Genomic DNA, 25,435 nt, shown 5'->3' with positions numbered 1-25,435 from the left:
TATACATTGGTATTTAGGGTTTAGTTGTGTACTCTGTCGTGAAATCTGTTCAGCAATGTTTTTAAGTCTCAGCCTTCATCCTTAACCATTCTTGTTATCTATGCATTTTGGCACATGCAAAACCAATGATGTCTCCCATCTGTTTTTAGCCTTTTTTTTTCATTTTGGGAAAGATTTGTATTCAGCTGGTTTGAATAGTTCTCTTTGTGACACTTTATGCGACACCTTAGTTCTCTGCCAACTAGCTGATAGAGAGCATTTTGTATGCTTTCGGTTCAAAATATATGCAAAGGAAGAACCACACAACTTAATGACAACCCAAAACATACGCAGTATTGAATTCTTGCATTCTAAGCCATTTCAAATCTTTTCCTGAGTTTTTTTAGTTTCTTTGCTTTATGTGGTTTTACAATCCTCCATATAAGATTGACGATACATTGCAAGTATTATACCTTGTTTGGTGCTATATGAACATAAGAAGAACCTGCTGAATCAGGTCAGTGGCCTGTCTAGTCTAGCATTCTTTTGTCACAGTGGCTAACCAGTGGAAAGCTAACCAGTGGAAAGTTGTCATGCTGTGGAACCTTCATCTGCTTAACTTGCCTCAATGCTTGTCAGTTGCAGCTCATTGACAGGCTCCCCTTGCTAGCTTGGTCTATATTTACATCTACATAAATGACTGGCTGTGTAGTTCTAGTGCAGGCATAGGCAAACTCGGCCCTCCAGATGTTTTGAGAGTACAATTCCTATCATTCCTGACCACTTGTCCTGGTAGCTAGGGATGATGGGAGTTGTAGTCCCAAAACATCTGAAGGGCCGAGTTTGCCTATGCCTGTTCTAGTGCATTGTTGTTTAGTCGTTTAGTCGTGTCCGACTCTTCGTGACTCCATGGACCAGAGCACGCCAGGCACTCCTGTCTTCCACTGCCTCCCACAGTTTGGTCAGACTCATGTTTGTAGCTTCGAGAACACTGTCCAACCATCTCATCCTCTGTCGTCCCCTTCTCCTTGTGCCCTCCATCTTTCCCAACATCAGGGTCTTTTCCAGGGAGTCTTCTCTTCTCATGAGGTGGCCAAAGTATTGGAGCCTCAGCTTCACGATCTGTCCTTCCAGTGAGCACTCAGGGCTGATTTCCTAAAGAATGGATAGTGCATAGGCATTGGGAAATTTTTGTATGTATGGTCCCTGGAATTTGGTCTGTAGAAAGAGTTGCCCTTAAGTCCTGTGGCAAGGAAGGAACCTCCCATGGCCCATTAACACACTCCGAATTATTATGGTCAATTAGTCTTAAATGCTTTGAGATCCCTTCCTGCAGATTGAAGAACATTACTAATATCTGAGTGGGTCAATGGTACATGGGTGGGGTCGCCACATTGCCAACAAGGGTACTAGCCAGTGTGTCTGCTGAATCATTCAGCACAAAATGGTCAATGGTAAGTGTTAAATGTTAACACCCTATAAAGTTAAAGGGAGGAAATTCACACCTTCCTAGACTTTATTGTTTCTAGTCTGTTTGGCTGCAAAAAATTCTTCACCATAATTCATTTGTTTGTGTAGAGAAATTTATCTCGCCAACCAGAAGTAGTATAATTTTTTAAAAAACCTACACAGTGCAATGGACAAGCCAAATGCCAAGAGTTTTATGACTTTTATTGTAATTAGGAATAAACACTTCAGATTAAAAACAATGTTGTTTTTTCAATCAAGGCAGTTCTGGACTATGTGTGACACAAAATGAGCATATGCAATAAGCTAACAAGAAAGGTGAGGTATACATGTATTTTATAAAATATATAAGCAGCCCATACATATTCAGAAGCTCTGAATAATGCCTTAGTGGATAGCTTTAAAATATAAATATGTTGTTAGGACCTTATAACTTCAGATGATCCTTACGCTACTATTTTTTTAAAAAGGAATTTCAGTGCATTTGCCTGATGTCTCTTGTAATGTGTGCTGTTTGTATTTAAATACTATTTTGGATGGAAGTGGACACCCAAGATCTCAGGAAGCAATACACAGTGGATCACATATTAACTACATTTAAATTTAAGCTTTTGTTCCTTTGGAAACAACCCCCTTTTCTGTATCACAACCAGGCATAGTGTTATATGTACTACATACATATTTAGGCATATCTTGCTATCTCTGGTGATGATTTGTTTTTCTCCCGCATCCCCAGTTCATTGGCTAGAACAGTATCTCTATTCCAGCTATTAAACCCAAGCTCCTTTTGTTAAAATTCCAAATTCTAGAAACAGAAGATTTCAAAAAGTTGATACATATTAAAGACGCATAATTGGAATTGATTTCGCTTTAGGGGTTGTGTAACTTTACCCACAGGTCTGATTATAGACCCTTGCCCTTATGTTCATCTCTCAAGGTCCCCTGCAAACCATCTCTTGTGTGGGGGCTCCGTTTGCCAGATTGTAATTTTAGAACAGAATTATCTCCAGTTGAGTGGTAACCTACTGGAAAGCAGGGAGTTATAATAGAAGTGCTGAACCAGTCTTAATTTAGGCTGCAACAAATGACATATGATTATTACCCATCTTAAGTGAATCTTCCATTAAGGTCAAAGTAGGTTATTTCTCTCTCTAAAGGAGCTCTGAAGAAATTAAATAAGCCTTACTTAGCAGGAACAATAATCCCCTTTGTGTATAACTATACCGAGTCTCTTTCCTGGAGCAAGCCTTTACATTATTATTGGTTTTACAGAATATCTTGAAGGGAAAATCCTTCCTGTAGCCCACAAGGGAGCAAGGAAATTAAATCAAGGCATAGCCTCCTGATCTTTAAGTGACCATTAAAAAATCAACAACCTGAACTCCTTTGGCTCATTTGCAGATGGACGCATTTGAAATTGCACTTCAGCAAGCTGATGCTCATTTAACATCCTCTCATTCTTTTATTCATGGTGACCTTTTCCATGGCTAGAACAGGATTTATAGGATAGGTAGAAATGGGGAGTGGCTGTAATAAAACCTGATTGCAGTCTTTGCACTCTAGTCACACTGTGTGTGCCACACCAAACAGATGTGTGGCTCTAATAAACACTGCTTTTGTATTTAAAACAATAAAAGTAGCTTCCTTTGCTCTTGGCTGGAGGACGAATGGAGGAGCAGTTTATGTTGGCAGAGCAGGAAATTTTATTGTATGGCCTGGCTACAACCCAGAGATTGTAAGTCATGTCAGATTTTGAAGGAACTCTCAAAGACTCAACATATTCTAGCATTTTTCTCATCCCACCTTTTTGCATTACAGTGGTGATAAAGTAGGGAATGTTCACTTTTAAAGAAAAAAAGAATAAAGTGAGTACCAGAAAGTGTAAAATTATTGCCCAATTTTGATACTTTATGAGAGAAATTCAGCATCGTATTTGCACAGTACATTTTGCACCACCTAATTTTCACAGCCATATGTTTGTTTTAGTATTCATGAGTTCTTGGGGATATTCATGAATTCTTAACTGTAGCAAAAATGCAGCATATCATTTTCCTTCTCAGGTGATTCATAAATTTGAGCATAATATGCTGCAGTTTAAAAAGTTGATATTGTTTTGATACCAAGACAGACAATGCGACCTGCTCCTTTACTCATCTTTAGCTCCGATGTATCGCCACTCTTGCTTCCTGTTCTGCCTGGAACTTCCTCTTAGAAGCCATGTCTTTCATTAAGTTTTGGCTTTTCATGAAGTTTTGGCTTGACACTAAATGATGTTCCCTTTTTCTATCAGGCTGGCCTTTGCCTTTGCATTTTCACAATGGTAAGGGGGGCAAATTGTAAGCTCCTCGGAGCAGGGATCTGTATCTTTGTTTCTGCTACTCTGTTAAGTGTCATATACATTAGTGGCATTATGGCAAAATAATTATTCCAACTCTGTTGCCTGGAGTTTTGTAGAGCTTGAAAATTTGATTTATAGACAGCCCGTTTGTCTTGAGATTTGCTTGATGCACAAAAGAGGCAGAAGAGGCATTTTCAATTCCTTTACTTCCCCACAGGATAAAAATGCTACAACATAATTATTTTTAAAAAGCATATTTATATATGGTTAATAGGAATTTTAAAGCACATTGTGGTTCAACATGTGCTTGTATATGACATCTATGCCAACTTTTATAGACCTTGTCTAGAACAAAGTATATGTGATGTGGGAGATGCCCTGATGCCTTAAAAGCTTTAAAATGACCACCATATGGAGGCCTGAACTGGCTTGGAGAATAAGAGCTTAACTCTTTTTTCCCTTGAGCTATATTTTTACCAATTGAAACTGACTCATCTGAGTTGCCGCTTTTTTTATTTTCTATATATTTTCCAGTCTAAGGGCATTCCAGTTTTGGGGGTTGAATAGCGAAGGCCCTTCTGAGTGTCGTTTATTATACAGCCTAAGCCCATCAGAGGTGTGATAAGTGTGTACACACACACACACACACACCACCAGCTGCAAGGCCTGGCGTGGATTGTTGTCCTGGCTTCCTTCAGGGGGCGGATCTCCACCCCTTAACCTGCTGGGACCTTCCTGGGATCAGACAATTATGGCCCCTTTTGGACAGAGGTGACTCCATACCTTGGTAACTTCCACATAGGATGATTACAATGGGCTTTATGTGGGGCTGCCCTTGAAGATGACTTGCAAATGTCAAGCTGGTCCAAAATGCAGCGGCCACATTACTGGCTGTGGCTTCCATTAGAACTTTTTATATCCACTGGTTGCCACTGCATTTCTGGGCCAATTCAAGGTCCTCGTGCTAGTGTTTAAAGCCCTAAATGTCTACAGCCCCAAATATCTGAAAGACCGCCTCCTTACTCACAGCCACTCTAAGGTGTCAAGATCAGCAGAGGGGGCCCTCTTGGTAGTTCCTCCTCCCTAACAGGTGAGTGATGACGACTTGAGAGAGCCCTGTGGCAGCTCCTAAGTTGTGGCATTCCCTCCCCAAAGAGCTGTAGTCCCCACAGAGGTGCACCTTCACTGTGCAGCTTTCATCAAATGCTGAAGACACATCTCTTTAACATGGCCTTGAGACACACATTTTAGGACTCACTCTAGTTGTGATTGTAATTCTTTTTAATATTGTGTTTTGTATCGCTGTACCTTCTGCTCAGGGACCTTCTGGTGAAGGGTGGGGAATGAAGTCAATAAGCCTGTATTATAAATGTCTTTCGTTTCCTCTCATTTTAGCAATGAGTCAAAGTGGTGAAAACAGCACTGAAGAAGAAGCAGCTCAAGACGATCTGAAGGATGTCTATGATGCACAGGTAGAAAAATATTTCTAATAAGCATTCAGGAGCCTGGACTTCTGTTTGAAGTAATATCACTTGCTAGGGTAACACTTGAACCCTGTCCTGAAGAGAAAGATGACTCCTATGCAGTTCAGCGTGATATTGAAAGTGTGTTGATCTTGCAGTTTCCTGCAATTAAAGTTCTAATATCTTGGCGATCTATGTGACTGGATAGCCCCTTCTTGATATTTCTTACATATGTGTTATGCCATTAGACTTCATCATCCTGATTTTTTAAAAAATAGTCTCTTGTAGACATGGCTGCGTTTGGACGCAACATTGCCATAGATTTGCAAATTGGCAGGTGCCTAAGAATGCTGGCGCACACAGTTTGAGCTACTTAACTCTTTCCTTCATGGAGCTGATTGTCCCTACTGAAAATCCTAAAATCAGATTTGTCATTTACAGAATTTCATGTGTGGAATCTGTTTCAGTCACTTTTATAAGGTCACACTAGACATGACACCGGGTATCTGTAATGAATGTTCTTTAAAACTTTAAAAGTAGTTGCAGTGCCTATCCTAAATCAGGTTTGTGGCACTGATGAAGGGGCATTCAACCTTCCACCGTGCCATTTATGCCAATGCAAAGCTTCCCACAACCTGCTATTTCCCCCACAGATGATGACATACATAAGTATTTCCTGCACTGGTTCTAGTTGCTCCAATACACTAGAAAACTCTGCAGGTATTGATAGAGGTGAATGGCTTATTTCATTCAGAAGTAAACAGAATCCATTATAATTAAATAATTTATCCCAGTGCAGCTGAAATGATCCTTCATTTAGCTGCTTCTCATGTCTATAAATTTCCTCATCAGTCTGGTTCTGCATGGTATAATAATTAGTTTATCTGAATGCTCATTTCAAGGTTTTGTTGCTCAATATTTAAAAACAAAAGAATTCATTAAGTGTTCATCTGCTCTAATAAGCAGCATGCTAATAAGATTATATGGGTGGATTATAGAAAACAACAGTAATTTAATTTCAGTGAATTCAGTCATTCAATTTGTGTGGAAGCTACTTGACAAAATTTGTGAAATTTTCAAAGGGTATATTAGTTACTGTCTTATTTTGACTTCGTGGAAATTGTTTGGAGTATTGAAACGGGGCAAAAAAGGGTATTGGCAGGACTATATCCTATGGGGGGAATTCATTGTTGTGCGGGTGGACTTTGACTTGTGCAGTGGGACTTCGCCTTCCTCTTCTCCCCTGGCAGCTCTCATGTGCCCCTCAAATCTGCTCCAGAGGGTTCCCCAACCCCCAAGCATATTTTGAGGGTGCAGGGGGGCTGCACAAGAACAGGAATCCCATTACACAAGCAGAGACTGAAAGCAGATATGATAGCCATCTTCAAATATCTTAAGGTCTGCCACATGGTAGAGGGAGCGTACAGTGGTGCCCCGCAAGACGAACGCCTCGCAAGACGGAAAACCCGCTAGACGAAAGGGTTTTCTGTTTTGGAGGCGCTTCGCAAAACGAATTTCCCTATGGGCTTGCTTCGCAAGACGAAATGTCTTGCGAGTTCCTGCGGGTTCCCCCCCTTTCCCCCCCCTTTTCCTAAGCCGCTAAGCCGCTTATCAGCTGATCCGCTGAGAAGCCGCTTATCAGCTGATCCGCTAAAAGCCGCTAAACCGCTAATAGCGCTAATCTACTAAGCTGTCAAGGGGCTTGCTTCGCAAGACGAAAAAACCGCTATACGAAGAGCCTCACGGAACGGATTAATTTCGTCTTGCGAGGCACCACTGTACTTGTTTTCTCCTGCTCTGGGGGTAGGACTGGAGACAATGGCTTCAAGTTACAAGAAAGGAGATTCCGACTAAACATTCAAAAAACTTTCTGATCGTAAGAGCTGTTGGGCAGTGGAACAGACTCCCATGTGTGTTGGTGGACTCTCCTTCCTTGGGAAGTTTTGAAGCAGAGGTTGGATGGCCATCTGTCATGGATGCTTTAGCTGAGATTCCTGCATTGCAGGGGGTTGCACTAGATACTGGTGTTATCTAAACACCCAAAAGAGTTTTTGGGCAGAGAGCTAACTGAACCAGTTAAAGTCTTCAAATCTGGGAGCTGTGTATAATCTATACCTTTAAAACATATTAAGCACATGTTTCCCCTCAAATAATTCTGGGCGCTGAAGCTTGTTAAGGGCTCTGTGATTGGTAAACTACAACAGCCAGAATGCTTTCAAGGAAAGAATGTGCTTCAGATGTGTTTTAAAGGTGTTTAGTGTGTACACAGTTTAGGTCATAAGTTTTGAATCATCTGGAATATGTGTCTACTGTGTAGAGCATCAAAATTGTAGTGCATTTTTATCTGTGGGAAAAGGCCATAATTTTATACTTGCAGGCTTGAAGTTCTTAAGACTAAACCCTGAGCTTAATTATTTTACTGGAGTCAAATTTGGATTGATGTCTATTTGCAACCATTGCCCAAATCCTTAGACCAGACTTATCTGTACCTGAATGTGACTCAAATTACTCTTTGCAATCAGAAGCTTGTTTTCTTATTTTCATACAGTCATGGCTTAGGACATTCAACCTCTCTGGCTTGCTTCCCTTAGTTGTGCTTAATTCACATGAGAGCAGTTGGATGACAGCCATTCACTTAAGGTTATGTTTCTGTGACATTTCACCACAAAACGTACTAACTGTAGGTCTCAGCAAAGCAAGAGATCTCTTGAGACACTGTCTGTTTGATACTTTTTTTTACAGATATCTGCACAAAGAACTAACTACTCCAATATTAGTTTCTGATCTAGGATGCTTAGCTGATGTTTATGCAACTTTTCTCCTTGCAGATTGAGACAATCAGAGTCTGCACAATTTATAGTGATTTTAATTTGTATATATATTTTTTTAAATTCAATTTTATCTGTTCAGTTGTGTTTTTATTTGTATCTTGTACATAAATTGTAATGGCTGGCGGTTGATTATGTACCTATTATCATTCAGTGAGAATCCGGTCAGCAGCATCGTCTTGCTCAAGTATGGAACAGAATTTTGCCAGTCTCCTGCTTCCCTAGATTTCTGATCAGGTGGCAAAGTGTCAAAACACTTGGCAGGACAATGACTGGCTCACCAACTGATTATATTCACACTACCTAAAATATCAGTATCAGGGATGAAGTACGGTATTTTTCCGTGTATAAGACTAGTTTCCCCCCCTAAAAAACAATGTCAAAAATTAGGGGGCGTCTTATACATCCCTCCATTTTCTTAAATCTGTGTCCCCAGAAATAGGGGGCGTCTTATAGATGGGAAAATATAGTACTTATAGCTTTCCAGATATTGCTGGACTTCAGCTCCCATCATCCCTGACCATTGGCCATATTGGCTGGCGTTGATGGATGTTTTAATCCTGCAACATCTGGAAGGAACAGGTTTCCTACACCAGCTTTATATGGTTTAATTGAGGGCACACAAAACTTTACAGGTTTAGTGGAAGCAAAGAGAACTGCTTTTACAGTTTTGTTTGCAACCAGCAGGAGTTTCTGTGGTCCTTATGTAAAGCTAGACTATCTCTGAGGGTAAATTTTGCTTGGAACTTCTTTGAGTTGAACGTGGTGAAAGCGATTTGCCCTCTATTTCTCTGGAGATCCAATATTTCACCTTCTTGCCACTTCTAGCTTATTCATTTATCAATGTTACGGCTTTCCTCTAGGGACATCTTTTCCAGGACTTGCTTTGCAACCAAAAGGGCTGTGTCAACACTCTGGTCAATGACTGTTGCCAAAGCCAAAAAAATAGCTTGTAATTTTTCTTTTGTGTAAAAACACAGAAACTTCTTGTGCTGTTTTGGAGTGTTTCCACACAAGTTGTGTGCTTTAGGAGCCTGATCCATTCAACCCACATAGGAATCACATACGATCACCCACACATTGATGGGGATAACATACATTAAAGCTTAGAGTGGGAATATTTTTCCATCCGGTTAATTTGATGAGTATCTTGCTACGCATACCTCACATGTATGCGTAAGGCAAAATGCATGGGAATAGAATGCTATAATGCCAGACTCCATGCGTTGGTATGGAATGTGAGAAAAGGCTTTATGTGCATGCAATTGCAGAGATAATCAGGTTTTCCCAACCATAGGTATAGATCCTGTGCTTACATTGTTGTGTGTGCATAGGGTCTAGTCTTACCTTTGAGCCAGTACACAGAGGATAGGGCCAACAAGCATGATTTCACTTCCCCATAATTGTAAATATGAAAAGAGGGTGTATAACTTGTGATTTATTGAGGTTTGCTGGCACTCTCTTTTCTTGACTGGGTTTTGGCTTGTTGAACCCCAGATCATACAGATAAATACTATGAGGATAATATGCTGATAATTGAGGGGTTGTCTCTAACTTGTTGGGGTGAACATGAGAATTAGTTTGTATATTCCAGACTTCTGTTTCCATTTGCAGTAACATGAGTAGGCATAGAATAGATGCACATACACCACTAAATACAAAAAATAAATAAAATCAAATTGCTATGTTGGTTCCCATGGTAGTATTATGATCACGAAGCAAAGCACTCACTTTTATACCTTTTTCCAGTTCTGTGTGTCTGAAGCACACAAGAATTTATTTATTTTCTCTGCTATCATTTGCTCTTGACTTATTTCAGTGGTTGTATTTTAGCCATAAAGAGAAGGGTGGAGTGTGAGAAATAGAAGATTGTGCTGTTATTTTTAGGGATGACTCTCCTGCTCTCCATCCTTTTCCAGGGCTGTTCTTGGCTAACTTTCCCATGGATTTCTAACCTCTTTCTTCGGTTCTCTTATGTAACAGGAAATAGGTTGACGGGAACAAACGCACTGTTAACATATCAGCTGCACACATAATAGCAGCTGATTTAGTTCATGCTGTCTTCATTTTGCTAAGCAGACACTATATAGCACAAAAAGAAGGAAAAAGACGTTCGGGAGCCTTTTCACCCCAGGGAGAACATTATAATTTTGCTCTGCTCAAAGCTGCAGAGTTGAGAGGAAGCTTGATGTGGAATATGTTCTTCTTTTAAAGTTAGAAGTCTGGAGTGTCATGTCCTGGGATTGTGGATTTAAGTATCTCTTTGCTTTCCCTCCAACTCTCAAGGCAGGAGTTATGTGCAAGCTTCATGAACGAGAAGATATTGGGCGCCTTGAACTTGTCCAGAAACTGGCAAGAGAAAACCTTCTACAGACAGATAAAAAAGAGCAAGAGAAGACAGATCAGGTAGGACATTTTTTCAGTTTTTTGGTTTTTCAGAAGAGTAAGCTCACTGTTTACAGTTCTGCAAAGTGAGTCATGACTAGCTCCCAATGGAATCAATGGAACTTAATTTGAGTGCAAGTCTATGCATGTCAAGTCAGAAATAAGTTCCCTTTAGGAAAAGTTTGCACTCTCCTGAGGAGATATTTGTGGAAACCAACAGTTCTGATGAAATGTTGTTGTTCAAATAACATTCTTTCAGTAGAATCTGAGATATTAAGAAACGCATTAAATGCATTCAAATTGATCCGTTTTTACTTTATAAATATTTTAAATGATTATATTGCTTTTTCATTCGACCCGGTTTACGTAGAAATTTAACACGGTGACCAAACATAAACCAAGACTGTAAGCGATAGAATCCGGCCAAAAATAAATAAATCAAGCAAATTAAATTAGCCTTTAAATCAGCTGCCAAGAGTCATCCAGTGGGATTTACAGCCCTTCCGCAATACTGTGTGGGGAGAATGGGCTTGATCTCCCTGGGAGGAGGTAAGTCTAGGGCTTCAGGGGCAACTGTGGAAAAGGCCTTGTGCCTAGTAAATTTTATTTCCTATAGCACAGGTATATGTAGGATGGCCTGGTTGCGGTATCACAGTTGGCTTTGTACAGGGAGAGGCAATCTGGCAGGTATGTTGATGGCCAGCCATGAAGGGCCTTTCAAATATGCACCAACACCTTGAATTGGGCGCAGAAGCTGACAAGGCAGCCTGTGCAATTGCGGCAAAACCAGGTTGATGCAAATATTGCCTCTCAAGATTTATTATGGGAACAAGCCATGGTATTCTGAACCAGCTGCAGCTTCTGCGTTGTCCTGAAGGGCAGTTTTGTACTTACTTTCTTCTTCTTTTTAAAAATGAACATAGTTTAGAGGCTACTTGGGGAAATTTTTTGTTTGGTTGGTTATTCATCTATTTTTAAGCAAGTATATATTTCAATCCATGCAGTCTCACAGCAGTCTGCAACTTTAAAAGACAACCTAATGTGCTCTTGTTTTAAATTTTGCCTGTTACATTAAATACAAATTAATATACAGAATTCACTAATTAGAACAGTCCTCAAAGCCATCCCTCCCTTTCCCCGAGACCTAGGTGGAGAAATGAGTAGAAACAAATTCTATCCTAAAGTAGTTATACAGATGGTAGACATTAAATAAAAGCCCCACGTTCCTTATTGGATAACTTGTTTTGTTCTCTCTATGATATTTTGTTTGTAGAGTAGAAAATATTTTTCCTAGCTGCATGCTAGTTTAGAACCGCCCAGAAACAAAAACAAAAAGGTTGTAGCAGTGTGTGTGTGTGTGTGTGTGTGTGTGTGTGAAGATCACCAATATTTTCATTAAACACAAACTGATATTGCAAAATCCTTGTGGCAAGCTAGCAAAATAACATGCCAAAATGGGGTGGGCTTTTTGTTTTTGTTTTCCGCAAACAAATAAAGGAAATCAAACCTTATTTGAGAGCACCACTGAAATTTGTTCAACAGTACCGTAAATTGCACTTGAAAATTATCAGAGAAGAGAGAAAATTTCAGATAAATTCTGATGGTTGGGGTTGCATGGTTTTAGCACACTTTCAGGGTGTGTGAGGGGCATTTGTGTGTCTTCTTTCCTTCATCTAAATTAGGGTGATCCAATGCACAGCCTGAGGGCCAAAGCTTTTTTGGTGGCCCTTGGTAACATTTGATGTCCACCCCCCCGGGCTTTGGGAAGGGAGGCATGAGGGCTCTAAGAGGGTTCTTAGAATCCTCCCTTCTCATTCCCAAAGTCTAGTTAATGCTTTCCCAGCTTTGAGAAGGAGTTGGGGGGCTCTGGATCCCTGCCAGAGCCCTTGCACCTGCTTTCCAAAACCAGGCACCTTGCCTAGCTGCCTTTAGGAAGGGAGCATGAGGGCTAGCCAGGGGGAGTCAAGTTTAGGCCTCCTCACCCCCTTGCGATAATGCAGAGTGTGGCTCACAGGTTCCATGTCTTGCTGCCTACTTGGTATAAAACGTTGGGCTGCCCTGCATTCTGGGTGTCTGCACATTCTGAAAACCCCACAATGTCCTCAGCTGGACCTTCCTGTAAGCATGGTGTCTGTCTATTGTAAACCACCCTGTGATGTGGTGAAGGTTCAGAAAACAAGGGCAAGGCCATTGTTTCTCGTTATTAGGAGATTGGCTCTTGCAACATTCCCCCTTTCCTATAGTCTTGTCTTTCCTATGGCAATAATAGATTACATCTTGATAACGACAGCTATATTCCAGTCATTAAGACCTTTGATCTCTGTTGCTTTGTACACAACCTACAGACTTAAAAAAAAAACTTGATGCACTGATGTCTCCATATAATGATTTTATCGTTCCTGTTCATGTGGTGAATATGTTATCTAAATGCACCCCCAGGTGGTAATGGTTAGCATGCTGGAAAGAACTACTGCAAGCTATAGCTTGTTATGGCATGGTAAATATTAGCTACTAATGCATAAGGGGAACCTTAAAACAACATATTAAGCAGGCAAGACCAGTGGAAACACATCAAAAAGTTTTGGAAGCAGAAAAATATATATATAAGCGTATGGATGGATGCAATCCAGCAATTTGCATGATTAAGACTGACTAGAATTTGATCTTCCTTGGCACACAATAAAAGAATGTTTGGCAAAATGCAGGGTATTGACTGCAGCCATTTTTTATTAATTAAAACGGAGTTTTACAGCACCTTAAAGACTAAATGGTGCTATTCAATGCTAGTCCTACTCAGAGGAGACCCAGCAAAGTTAATGGGCATAACTGATTTTAATTCATTAATTTCAGTGGATCTGCTCTGAGTAGGACTTTGTTGACTACAACCCTAACAAAAAGCATAAACTTCTGTATACTACAGACTACTTTGCTTAATGCATAAGCGCTGTACTGTGTTACAGATACATGTGGTAGGTACACACACACACACACACACACAGTGCTTGGGATGGGAGAATGAAATATAGAAAAGTATGGACAGTGTGAAATACCTGGTTTAACAATGGTAGTGCACTAAACAGTCGTTGGTAGAACATATATCCCAACATTGGTTTGCCTATTCAACACATACAACGTGCTAAAAAAAAATTGGTTCAATCCAGAAGCGGCAGCATTGAATCTCTTGATGTATCCTAATTCAGTGTTTCATGTTGCAGTCTCACTTTGATGTTCCTTTCCTCCAGGATGACAACCCTTAGCTCAGAGTTTACAAAATTACCTGGAACATCGAAATGTTCCATCGCTGTTTCTTAATAACTGTTTCTGACGTCAAATTTGTGAGATACAGTCGTACCTTGGTTCTCGAACATCTTGCGACTCGAACGTTTTGGATCCTGAATGCTGAAAACCTAGAAGTGTTCCGGTTTGTGAACGTTTTTTGGAAGCCGAATGTCCAATGCGGCTTCCGCTGCTTCCGCTGCTTCTGCTTGAGTGCAGGAAGCCCCTGCAGCCAACCAGAAGCCGCACCTTGGTTTTTGAATGTTTTCAGAAGTCGAATGGACTTCCGGAACGGATTCCGTTTGAGAACCAAGGTACAACTGTATTAATATATCTTTAATGCAGTATCATGCATGTAGAAGAAGAAGAATTCAGCTCTGAAAATGTAAATGGATGAATGTATTTTCTTTTTTATATCTTGCAAATTTTGGCATATAGTTAGACCCAAAACTTGCACAAGGGTTATGTTCCAGGGGTCCTCATGCAAAAGACAATTCGCGCAAAGTCAGGAAGACCTCTGGAACCCCACCCCAGTGCAACCATCCCGCCCTGTCCAATGCTAGTGCACAGAGCAGGCAAGATTACATGAGCCTCGCAGGGCCTTCCAGAGCCCGGTAAGCAAGGCAAAGGGCTTAAAAATTCTTTCCATGAAAGAGAACCCAGTGGGGAAAAAGGTTTTTGAGCCTTCCACCTTGCTTTCCAAGTTTGAGGAAAGTCGTGCAATGGCTGTGGGTGCTCTTGTGAGAGCTCACACAGCCCCTTCGGATGTTTTTTCCTCAGTCTGTCACCCTCTTTCTAGTTATGTAGGTATGTATGTGCATTTATCAACAAAACACACAAGACTATGATCCTGTATGTAAATTGCACATAAAGTTTTGGGCCTACTTTTTTAAGGTATTCCAAGAGGTCTGTAAGGATGAATGGCATAATATTTGGTTTTATTTGCGTGGTATTTCTCACCATGCATCCTTAATTGCACTTCTCACTATACAGCATCCTTAAAATTGCAGAGCTTCTTGCATTGCCTCCTCTGTGATGAACCAAGCTATTTGTACTATTGCAGAGAGGAAAAAAGGGCACATTGTGACCCAGCAATTATGTAGATTCTGCTCCTGCTCCAATGTAGACAGACAGCCTGTGCTAGAAAAGGTGAATGGCAGCTAGACTCACTTCCCTACATGACCCTAATGTTCTTCCCCTTTCATCACTCTCCTTTCTCCTTGTGCTCTAGCTCCCAAGGTCTTGTTAAATGTTTGCATCTTTTAAAAAATAAATAAATGCAAAATGTGATGAAGAATTACAGTGGTACCTCGGGTTAAGTACTTAATTCGTTCCGGAGGTCTGTTCTTAACCTGAAACTGTTCTTAACCTGAAGCACCACTTTAGCTAATGGGGCCTCCTGCTGCTTCCGTGCTGTCAGAGCACGATTTCTGTTCCCATCCTGAAGCAAAGTTCTTAACCCCAGGTACTATTTCTGGGTTTGTGGAGTCTGTAACCTGAAGCATATGTAACCTGAAGCGTATGTAACCCAAGGTACCACTGTACATAATTTGTATATTTGCCAGGTGTTCCAGCTAGCATGCATGTGTCTCTTGAGAAACCGTTTAGCCCTTGCACCCAAGGGATTTGCTTCTTGGAGTCTGCTTTAATGTGAGAGGTATCTGGCAACAAGTAAGGCCAACAAAGTGGCAGCGAAAATAATATTACAGTGGTGTTATGGAAGCATATTTTAAAGAAATCATCTTTTTTTTTAAAAAAAAAAAAAGGGCATGAAATATATATACCCGTCTAAATTTTCCAGTAAAGTGAAGCATAGCCTGAACTGTGCCTCTGCTTTCATCGGAACCTCTGATTATTAAGAATTGTTGGCCTCAGCTGGTTTTTGAATGGCTCTTCCTGAAGAGGAAGTGTGCCTTTTCCTCCCTGTACTTTCCCTTAAGTTCTGTTGTGCATTAAATTGAGTAGAAGCCAGGCTCAGACTGCTGGATGACTGGATTAGAGATGGGTGGGTAGGTCAAAAGAGGTGAAATGTATGCCAGCAGTTTTGTACATATAAACTGAGTACGGGGAAAAAAAGGTCTGGATTTATTTTACTTTATTTCATTCTACTGCATTTCCTCATTTCCCCCCAGAGGTGCAATATGCTTTTTATTGCGTCTCTTCCCATAGTACCAAAAAATATCTGAGTTGGGACTGGGATTGTAGCCTGTCTGAAACCTTGGAGAACTGCTCCCAGTCGCTGCAGGCAGTACAGTGGTACCTCGGGTTACATACGCTTCAGGTTACAGACTCCGCTAACCCAGAAATAGTGCTTCAGGTTAAGAACTTTGCTTCAGGATAAGAACAGAAATTGTGCTCCGGCAGCGCAGTGGCAGCAGGAGGCCCCATTAGCTAAAGTGGTGCTTCAGGTTAAGAACAGTTTCAGGTTAAGAACAGACCTCCGGAACGAATTAAGTACTTAACCCGAGGTACCACTGTACTGAGCTAGATAGATCAATGATATCACTCAGTATAAAGCCTCATATTGGTTCAGAATACTGGATGTGTTGATGAATGATAGTATTATATAATTATCTCATTGAGATAATTGAATGATGATTAGGCTTAATCCATAAACAGACACAAAATTCATGTGCGGGGGGAGGGGTAGCAGTCAATTTGGATTTTTCAGTACTGAGATTTCTCCTGGTTGTTTTAACTGTATTAATAACAGTTGTTGCAAATGGGTTGAAGTGAATATTCAGCTATGCACAATACCTGTGGGACCTTACACTGACACAAATAGATCCACTGGTGAAAAAATAGGAAGTATGTTAGCTCTATTAACTAGGTTTTAATGATGGCTGTCAATGAGAGTACCTTATAAGAGGTATAACTACGAATGGAATCTTCAGATAACTCTGTGATTTCCCTGTCCCAGGTGTCTTTGTGCGTTGAGGGAAGTTAGGGAGGAAATGAATGAGCCCAAGAACTGTACCTAATCTCTGTATGTGTAGACATGGAGAGGAGAAATGGTCATGATTCTATAAGCAGCACCTCCGACCACTAGGTGGTGCTGTTCTATGTTCTTAGGGCTTAGCTGAGTTTCTATTTTTCATCTTGCAGTTCTGTCAGTTTAATTTTAAGACCTCTATGTCTGTTATTCTAAGCAAGTTTTACAACTGGTAATCACAACTTGAAAATGGAAAAAAATCGTTACTGACAGCAAAGAAACTTGATGGTTATTCAGCTGGACCTGAAATGAATGAGTACCTGGATGAATTTGAGCTTCTTGTCTTAGTGAAAGAGTGGACTGATCAGAACACACACCCCACAGTTTTTCTACAGTGTGATAATAAGGCATTTTATCTGCAACTTACCAGTGCAAACTGTGACTCGTGAAAGCAATTCTGTAATCACTTAAAAGGCATGAGATAGACTTAGGTCTTTCAAAATGCAGGAAGGAATGGCATGCTAGGGGGAGACAAGTCAGGAAATCTCTGCATATTAATTTAATTTGAGAAAGCAAATTAATAAGAGCTTCCCCTGCTTCTCTGAATGTCCATGTGGTGATTTAAGTGAAGCAGAACCTGCTTGACCAAATATAAAGCTAGCTTTGTAGAGAGGGGGCCACCTCATAAAAGACTATTGTGTGAAAAGCTAGTAACTGGGGAGCTTCATAGCCTGCTAGTTAAAGAAGACACAATTTTAGATAAGCCAGTGGACCATATTGTATGCAGAGTGCAGAATGTGAAAGCAGGTATTATTTTATTTAAGGTGTATGCTTAGAGCAGGCTTTCTCAACCTTGGCTCTCCAGATGTTGGACCACAACTCCCATCATCCCTAGCTAGCATGATCAGTGGTCAGGGCTAGTGGGAGTTGTAGTCCAACAACAAGGTTGTAGTCCCAAGGTTGAGAAAGGTTGGCTTAGAGCAACTCTCATGACACCAGCAGCCATCCAGGAACAGCTTTTCACAGCATCTGAAGAAGGTCTAGGAGTCTCCAGCCCAAAGGCATTTGCAGACAATGTGGAGAAAAAAGGTCAATGGAAGTAGAATTTCCCATGCAAGGGGAAGATGTATCAGAGAATCTGGAAGTTTAGTGTATAACTGAAATATCTGCCATGCTGATTGTTGAGAGATAATTTATATAAAGCATTCTGAAATGAAACTCTTATGCAGAAAAAGAGAATCTTATAATGATCAATAATGACAGTCCCTTCCTGTAGGCTTACAATCTAAAAGTCACAGCACAAATTTAAGTCACATGCTTTGAATCTTAAAAAAACTCGCAGCCATTCTCATTATCCTCCTAAAATAGGTTGGTAAATATCCTAAGATCTTTATACAAATAAAAATGTTCTTAAGTATTTTTGTTGCTTATGACATTAAAATTTAATGTTTCACTTACAGCGCTAGGCACAGTACCATGGGAGTTAAGTTTGGGCTGGATCCTTGAAGTCCAAATGCCACAGGAAGGTCTACTTAGAGCGTAATCAATGGCTGATCCATCAAGAGAATCTTACAGATGTTCTTGATGCTACAAATCCTAAGATGACAGACAGACAGACAGTCACGCACACACACACACACACACACACACACACACACACACACACTGCCCGGGCACGTACATGCACACTCACTGCACTGCATCCTATTTTCCTCACATTCGGTATTCCCTCATGTGTAATTCCTGCGAGCAAGGAACATATGCAGCACCACTGCAATTTAATTTATATTTGATTTGGCTGATAAAAAGCTTGCAGAGTCCCTGAAATACCCTTGAGCAATTGCAGAATAAGTGACAATGCAATCTTCAAAATCAGCAAAATGTATTTATGTGTGATGCAGGTACCTGAGCGGTAGTAATGCTCTTGCTTGCTCTCTAGTTTGGTCATTTGCAAGCAGTGCTTGCAATGGTCTTCCAGCTTGATCTTCTTCCTGTCCCTCCCGCGTCACCCTCTGATTTCAAGCCCAAAGACAAATGTACTCTTTCATTGACTTACAAATTGATTGGAGAAGACTTCACTGAGAAGCTTCTTGCCACTGTGCAGAAGGGAAAGGGGAGTCTAATAGTTCCATTAGACTCTGTACGCATGCTATCATCAGATGGTTTGAGATTTGCTCCTCGTCTGTGCTTCACCACTATATAGAAATCAGCTGACGAAGGAAGTGACGTTTCTTTCTGCTTTTCTCTCCTTCTACCATGTGAAGCCAACCAGGCAACATGTCTGGGCTTGAGCGCTTTTGTTAATTGCTCCAGTTCATAACTTATTTCATATGGAGGAGCAGCTTAGTATGGAAATGGTACTTAAGAATTATAAGCTATTTTTTAATGAATCTGAGTGGGCACGTCATTTTTCTTTTGGTTGAAGATAGCTCAAGTAGGGTTTTCTTTATGTGTGTGTGTATATATATATATATATGTGTGTGTGTGTGTGTGTGTGTGTGTGTGTGTGTGTGTAGGACTGGAAATCATGTCTGCAGTCCTATATCCACTTTCCTGGACTAATGAGTCAACATGTATAATATTGTGCTATAGAAGTCATAATTCCTGGATTCATTTATATCTTTTTCTTGGTGATTTAAAACTATTTAGGTGCAGTGCTAAGGACATACCCAGTCGGCACCTTGCTATTAATATGTGCCTCCTCACAGAAGGAGACTTGCCGCCAGCTCTTCCACTCACTGCCCAAGACCTCTTCACACATTACTGTTAGAGACGGTGACCACACTAGGGCATTGTGATCCCACATTGTGCTCATGCTGCAGAATTCTGACAGCAACCCAGGCTTCCTGTCGCCTGCATATGTGTGGCAATATAGTCACGCATGCACTTGTCACACATGAACGTATAGTCAAAACAAAATAAAAAAATTCCTTCCAGTAGCACCTTAAAGACCAACTAAGTTAGTTCTTGGTATGAGCTTTTGTGTGCATGCACACTTCTTCAGATACACTGAAGCAGAAGTCACCAGACCCTTTCAGTGTATCTGAAGAAGTGTGCATGCACACGAAAGCTCATACCAAGAACTAACTTGGTTGGTCTTTAAGGTGCTACTGGAAGGAATTTTTTTATTTTGTTTTGACTATGGCAGACCAACACGGCTACCTATCTGTAACATGAACGTATAGATGTGGGATACATGCAGTTTGATGCATTTGAACGATTCTGACACAGACCCCTTACAGTGGGCTTTTGTTTTCTTCTGTTTTCAGTCCTTACTTGTCAGCCATCCTCTCATCATGTTTGCAAAATAGGGGGGGGGCTTTTTAAAAAAGCTCTGTCCATATAGTGCATATAGGTTGAGCTGTGTGTGTGGTGGTGGCCATTAAAGCCTCTCTGGTTTGCAAATTTTCCCATGGGTCCTTAAGGTCAAATACCGTATTTTTCGCTCTATAAAACACACCAGACCACAAGACGCACCTAGTTTTTGGAGGAGGAAAACAAGAAAAAAAATATTCTGAATCTCAGAAGCCAGAACAGCAAGAGGGATCGCTACGCAGTGAAAGCAGCAATCCCTCTTGCTGTTCTGGCTTCTGGGATAGCTGCGCAGCCGGCATTCACCCCATAAGACGCACACACATTTCCCCTTACTTTTTAGGAGGGAAAAAGTGAGTCTTATAGAGCAAAAAATACGGTAGCTCTTAAAAACCCCTTCTGCTACTTGCATGGTATTATATTGTTTAAGAGTAAAGCCTTATTTTGTTCCTTTTGGAGAATAATCAGTGTAGTTGTTAACACTATAGTGTGGGGAGTCTAACATGTCATCCAGAGTGGCTGGGACAGTCCAGCCAGATGGGCACGGTACAGAAAATAAATTGTTGTTGTTGTGATGCTGATGCTGCTGATGTACTAAGACTCCTATAGAGTAGTTGCCACTTGGTGGCCCACCCGTGGTTCTGAGGAAAACGCCTTGGCTTTTTGGTACTTTAAGGCTGCTATCCTGTACACACCCACCTGTCAATCACATGGGGTCATTATGATATTAACATTTGACCAGTGAGGCCAATCCTGATAAAGATCTGTCCCTTGGAGCCAAAAAAGGTTGGGTGACCATCTGTCAGGGATCCTTTGATTATCAAGCTTGATGACTCTATTCTTCTTTTGAAAAACAAAACTCTGTTCTGTGGCCCCATATATACCAATGGCACATTGGAATGGTGACTTGGGTGTGAACTTCATCTACTGCTATGGAGCCTCTTTGGAATCATCCACTTGTTTGACGCTAGCTCTTGAATTAATCATCAAAGTGCTATATAGAAATAAGTATGAGTCTTGTGCAGAAATGTTAAACAAGGAGCCTATTAAAATACTGCCTTCTTTTGTTCTACTGTTCTGTAAAGCAACCAATGCATTTCTGGTGTAAATTCAACATAATTACACATAAACAGCACTGTGCTGCTAATAATGTTAAAATAATAAAATAAATCCTGCTGTAACCTTCATTCACTTTTTTATTTTTAAGCCCACCACATTGCTGCATAATTTATTGGATGAAACTCTTCTTGAATTTTATACACCAGCACGTGGAACAGATTTGTATAGACAGGTGGAGTGTTTTCCACACCTGGGAATAAACCTTAATTAAGATATAAAACATGGTTCATTATGGGAATTTATCTCCTTTGGCGGCTTAACTCATTTCCTGTGTGACACAGGAGAGAACACAGGCATGTCAATACGGGAATCTACTCTGAAAACGTGAGCCCAGTTGAAATAAATGGGGCTGGTGCCAGTCCAGCATTTTGAGAATGGGATCAAGTCGGAGCCAGGAAAGAGTGCATGTGTCACTTCTGCTTTTATGACAGTTTAATGGTTCCAATCCTTTTACAGCCTCTCACTTCCAATTTACCATGTGCATGTTAAGTGCTTGCCACTGCAAGCTCCCCTCTTCTTTCCACAGACAATATGCCTAATGTACATCAGCTGCACTGCATTGTTGCGGAGAGGAACCGAATGCTAAATGAGCAAGGGCTTTTATAGAAATGAAAGCTGGGGCAAAACTGCTTCATCGTGGGAAAATGGTGCCAATGTCACACAGTCTCATAGCTGCCTGCATGCATATTTTACAGAACACTGCATTCTGTTTCCCCCCCTAGGTATATTTAAAATTTTAGGATTTAATTTGTTCGCTCCTGCTTCGATAAGTTTCCTTCAGTTGCATGCTGCTGCATTTTAGTAAATATATTACACTGGGATGGGGTGAGTTGTAAAACCAAATGTGTGTATATATATTTTTCTTCTAAACACAAGCATTTAAACTCCTTAGTGTTAAGTTGTGGGTGAACATATCAGACGACACAGCGATTCTTCAAACAGCTCTGGTTTAGTCACAGGCCAGAACAGAACAGAACAAAACTGAAGGGTTCAGCCAGCCTGCTTATATAGTGCTCCACTACAACGCAACTGTAACACTTTCTGTAACTATCCAATCACTGAACGTCACTTTCAATCACTTAGGCGCTCGGGGGGGAATTGTCATTGCGCCACTCCTTGGTGTGTGGAGTGCCTCAGGGTGCGATTCTCTCCCCGATGCTTTTTAATATCTTTATGCGCCCCCTCGCCCAGCTTGTCCGGAGTTTTGGGCTGGGTTGCCATCAGTATGCTGATGACACCCAACTCTATCTGTTGATGGATGGCCATCCTGACTCGGCCCCAGACACACTGGCGAGATGTCTGGAAGCTGTGGCTGGATGGTTACGTGGGAGCCGGTTGAAGTTAAATCCTTCGAAGACAGAGGACCTCTGGCTGGGACGGGGCGATATGGGATTGAGGGGGCAACTCCCATCTCTTGTGGGGGGTGCAATTAGTGCCAGCACCGTCCGTTAAGAGTTTGGGTGTAATCTTCGATACCTCCCTCTCTATGGAGGCGCAGATTACAGCTATAACAAAGGCGGCATTTTTTCATCTCCGCCAAGCTAAGCAGTTGGCCCCTTATCTCTCTCGCCCTGACCTAGCCACTGTGATCCATGCGACGGTCACCTCCAGACTGGATTATTGTAACTCGCTCTACGTGGGGCTGCCCTTGAGACTGACCCAGAAACTCCAGCGGGTGCAGAATGCCGTGGCGAGACTCCTTATGGGGTCTTCGCTGCGAGATCACATTCATCCGGTACTATACCAGCTGCACTGGCTCCCGGTGGAGTACAGGATCAGGTTTAAGGTGCTGGTTTTAACCTTTAAAGCCCTATACGGCCTAGGACCCTCGTACCTACGGGACTGCCACTCCTGGTATGCCCCACAGAGAAACCTACGGTCTGCAAATAATAAGATCCTCAAGGTCCCAGGCCTCAGATAGGTTAGGCTGGCCTCAACTAGAGCCAGGGCCTTCTCGGCTGCGGCTCCAATCTGGTGGAACGCTCTGTCACAAGAGACTAGGGCCCTGCGGGACCTGACATCCTTCCGCAGGGCCTGCAAGACAGAGTTGTTCCACCAGGCCTTTGGTCAGGGCGCAGCCTGACTCCCTCCTCTGGCAACCTGCACAGAATCTTGCTTAATCAGTTGCCATTAATTTGATTTTAATTGATTTTTATAATGAAATATTTTTAGAATGTGCGATTATCTGATTGTTTGATTGTTTGATTGTTTGATTGTTGTTAGCCGCCCTGAGCCCGGCCTCGGCTGGGGAGGGCGGGATATAAATAAAATGTATTATTATTATTATTATTATTATTATTATTATTATTATTTGCATATGTGGCCCTGAGTGAAAACTATCTACAGTATCCCCCTGCTAGCCCAGGGTGAGTGAGAACTTCAGTACATAGCATTTAGGGTGTGCAGTTTATTTTTTAAAAGATTATCGTGTTTGAACTAAGGATTTGGAGCTTGAGCTAAGTTCTAAACAAGCAAAGGCAAATACAGTGGTACCTTGGTTCTCAAACTTAATCTGTTCCGGAAGTCCGTTAGAAAACCAAGGCGCAGCTTCCAATTGGCTGCAGGAGCTTCCTGCACTCAAGCGGAAGCCCGTTGGAAATTCGGCTTCCAAAAAGTGTTCAAAAACTGGAACACTTACTTCCAGGTTTTCGGCGTCCGGGAGCCGATTTGTTTATCAACTAAACCATTCGAGAACCAAGGTACCACTGTAATCTAAAATACTGTTTCCCTGGAAAATTATTCTGATTCAATTGCTTATTACCTATGCCTCTCCTGCTATTTCTGGAAGATGTGAAGCAGGATGTGTGTGGATTTTGCAACGGATGTGATCTCTTAACACACCACGGAAGGTTTTGGGTGAGATCCATTAGTACCGCTTCATATGTCATAAAAGAGCAGTGTAAGCAGTGTGTACTTTCCCCCCTACTTTTATCATAATTTCAAACCAACTCGAAGGCTTTGTGCATGGGGGTGGGCAATACTTGTATTTGTGTTTAAGTATTTGGAGATTGAGGAGCTGTGCCACTATCTGATGCTTCCGGTTGTTGCTGTTGTTGTCATCACTTTTGCTCATTTCAGCCACATTTGGCATTTTGACATAGGCTTATGTAGATGTAAACATGCCTGAAGGTTGGGGAGTGAGGGATGACAGCTGTTTTTTATGCTTTGACACACTGTATTTTAAAACCCCATGCATAGCTGACTCTTTTCACTCTTGGACCACGGATATTTGGTCAACCCAGAAATGGGAACTCCCTTCTGACCTACATTGGAAATAAGATTACAGTGGTACCTCGGGTTACAGACACTTCAGGTTACAGACACTTCAGGTTACAGACTCCACTAACCCAGAAATAGTACCTCTGGTTAAGAACTTTGCTTCAGGATGAGAACAGAAATCACATTGCGGAGGTGCAGTGGCAGCAGGAGGCCCCATTAGCTAAAGTGGTACCTCAGGTTAAGAACAGTTTCAGGTTAAGAACGGACCTCCAGAACGAATTAAGTTCTTAACCCGAGGTACCACTGTACTTCAATATTTTAATTTTACGTATTTCCTGGTCTGCCATGATGGCTATCTGCAAGTTGTTCTAAAAAGTTTTTTTCCTGAGATGCACAAAATAATGGGGAAAAGTTTTCTTTCACTGATATATTTTGAAGAATTAAAATAACCTTGGGTATGTGTGTGTGGAAATGGATGGTTACTAGTATGTGCTTTGCATTGTTCAACACAAGAGAATTCTTGGAGATTGCAGGACAAAACAAAACATGCCAGTGTTTACTTAAGATGCTTTGCATTTCATGGCAGCTACCATGTGACTTAGTTGTTACCATGGTAGCTATGCATTTTTCATTCCCTAACTTCCATAAATGCTCAGATTGCCCTTTTTGGGATAACTTATTCCCTTCTTGAAGTTGTATACCACTGCGCAGAATAATGATAATGAAAGCAATGCCTGGAGAGAGAGAGAGAGAGAAATGTGCTCTGTTTTAAACTGATAGAACTATGGATGATATATAAAGCAATTTCAGTTATTTTAGTCAGAACAATTATCCTAGTTTTAAGCTCCCCTCCTCTTTTTAATGAAATAAAACAATGAACAAATTATTATTAGAGGCAACAGTAGTAACGGTAAAATAGCAATGTACCATTACTATATTATTAGTAGTCCAGCCCTCAATAAATGGCATATCAAGAATGTGTTATGCACAAGCCCCACTGACATGGGTGGATTTTTAATTGACGTTTGTATCTAGTTTGATAGGAAGGATAGCAAAGCTTCTGGAACGAAAAGAGCAGGCAAAGTGTGAGTATTCTGTGTAAAGATTTCTTTAGCAT

General features: G+C 41.2%; 1 protein-coding gene and 1 long non-coding RNA gene across 3 annotated transcripts in view; one reads left to right on the top strand and one right to left on the bottom strand.

The window, feature by feature from the left end:
• The window catches only part of RAPGEF5 (Rap guanine nucleotide exchange factor 5), a 130,798-nt gene that overhangs the window by 38,469 nt on the left and 66,894 nt on the right, over positions 1-25,435 (top strand). The window contains exons 8-9 of the mRNA XM_081834033.1: positions 5,180-5,256; positions 10,362-10,481. Of these exons, the coding sequence (XP_081690159.1) occupies positions 5,180-5,256; positions 10,362-10,481 (197 nt within the window). The remainder of the gene's footprint in view (positions 1-5,179; positions 5,257-10,361; positions 10,482-25,435) is intronic.
• Positions 10,305-19,425, bottom strand: LOC309325796. Of its 2 annotated transcripts, none has more exons than XR_014150014.1 (3): positions 19,367-19,425; positions 18,127-18,264; positions 10,305-10,442 (listed from the first exon to the last, which is right to left on the bottom strand). It is a non-coding gene; the product is annotated as an uncharacterized lncRNA (long non-coding RNA). The 2 variants fall into 2 exon arrangements; XR_014150015.1 differs by having other exon boundaries at positions 19,338-19,421.

This window comes from Podarcis erhardii, assembly GCF_964252035.2.
Source record: "Podarcis erhardii genome assembly, chromosome: 12".
In the NCBI taxonomy this organism is placed as follows: domain Eukaryota; kingdom Metazoa; phylum Chordata; class Lepidosauria; order Squamata; family Lacertidae; genus Podarcis; species Podarcis erhardii.
Note: the sequence above shows the minus strand (reverse complement) of the source record. Positions and strands in the feature narration are given on the sequence as shown.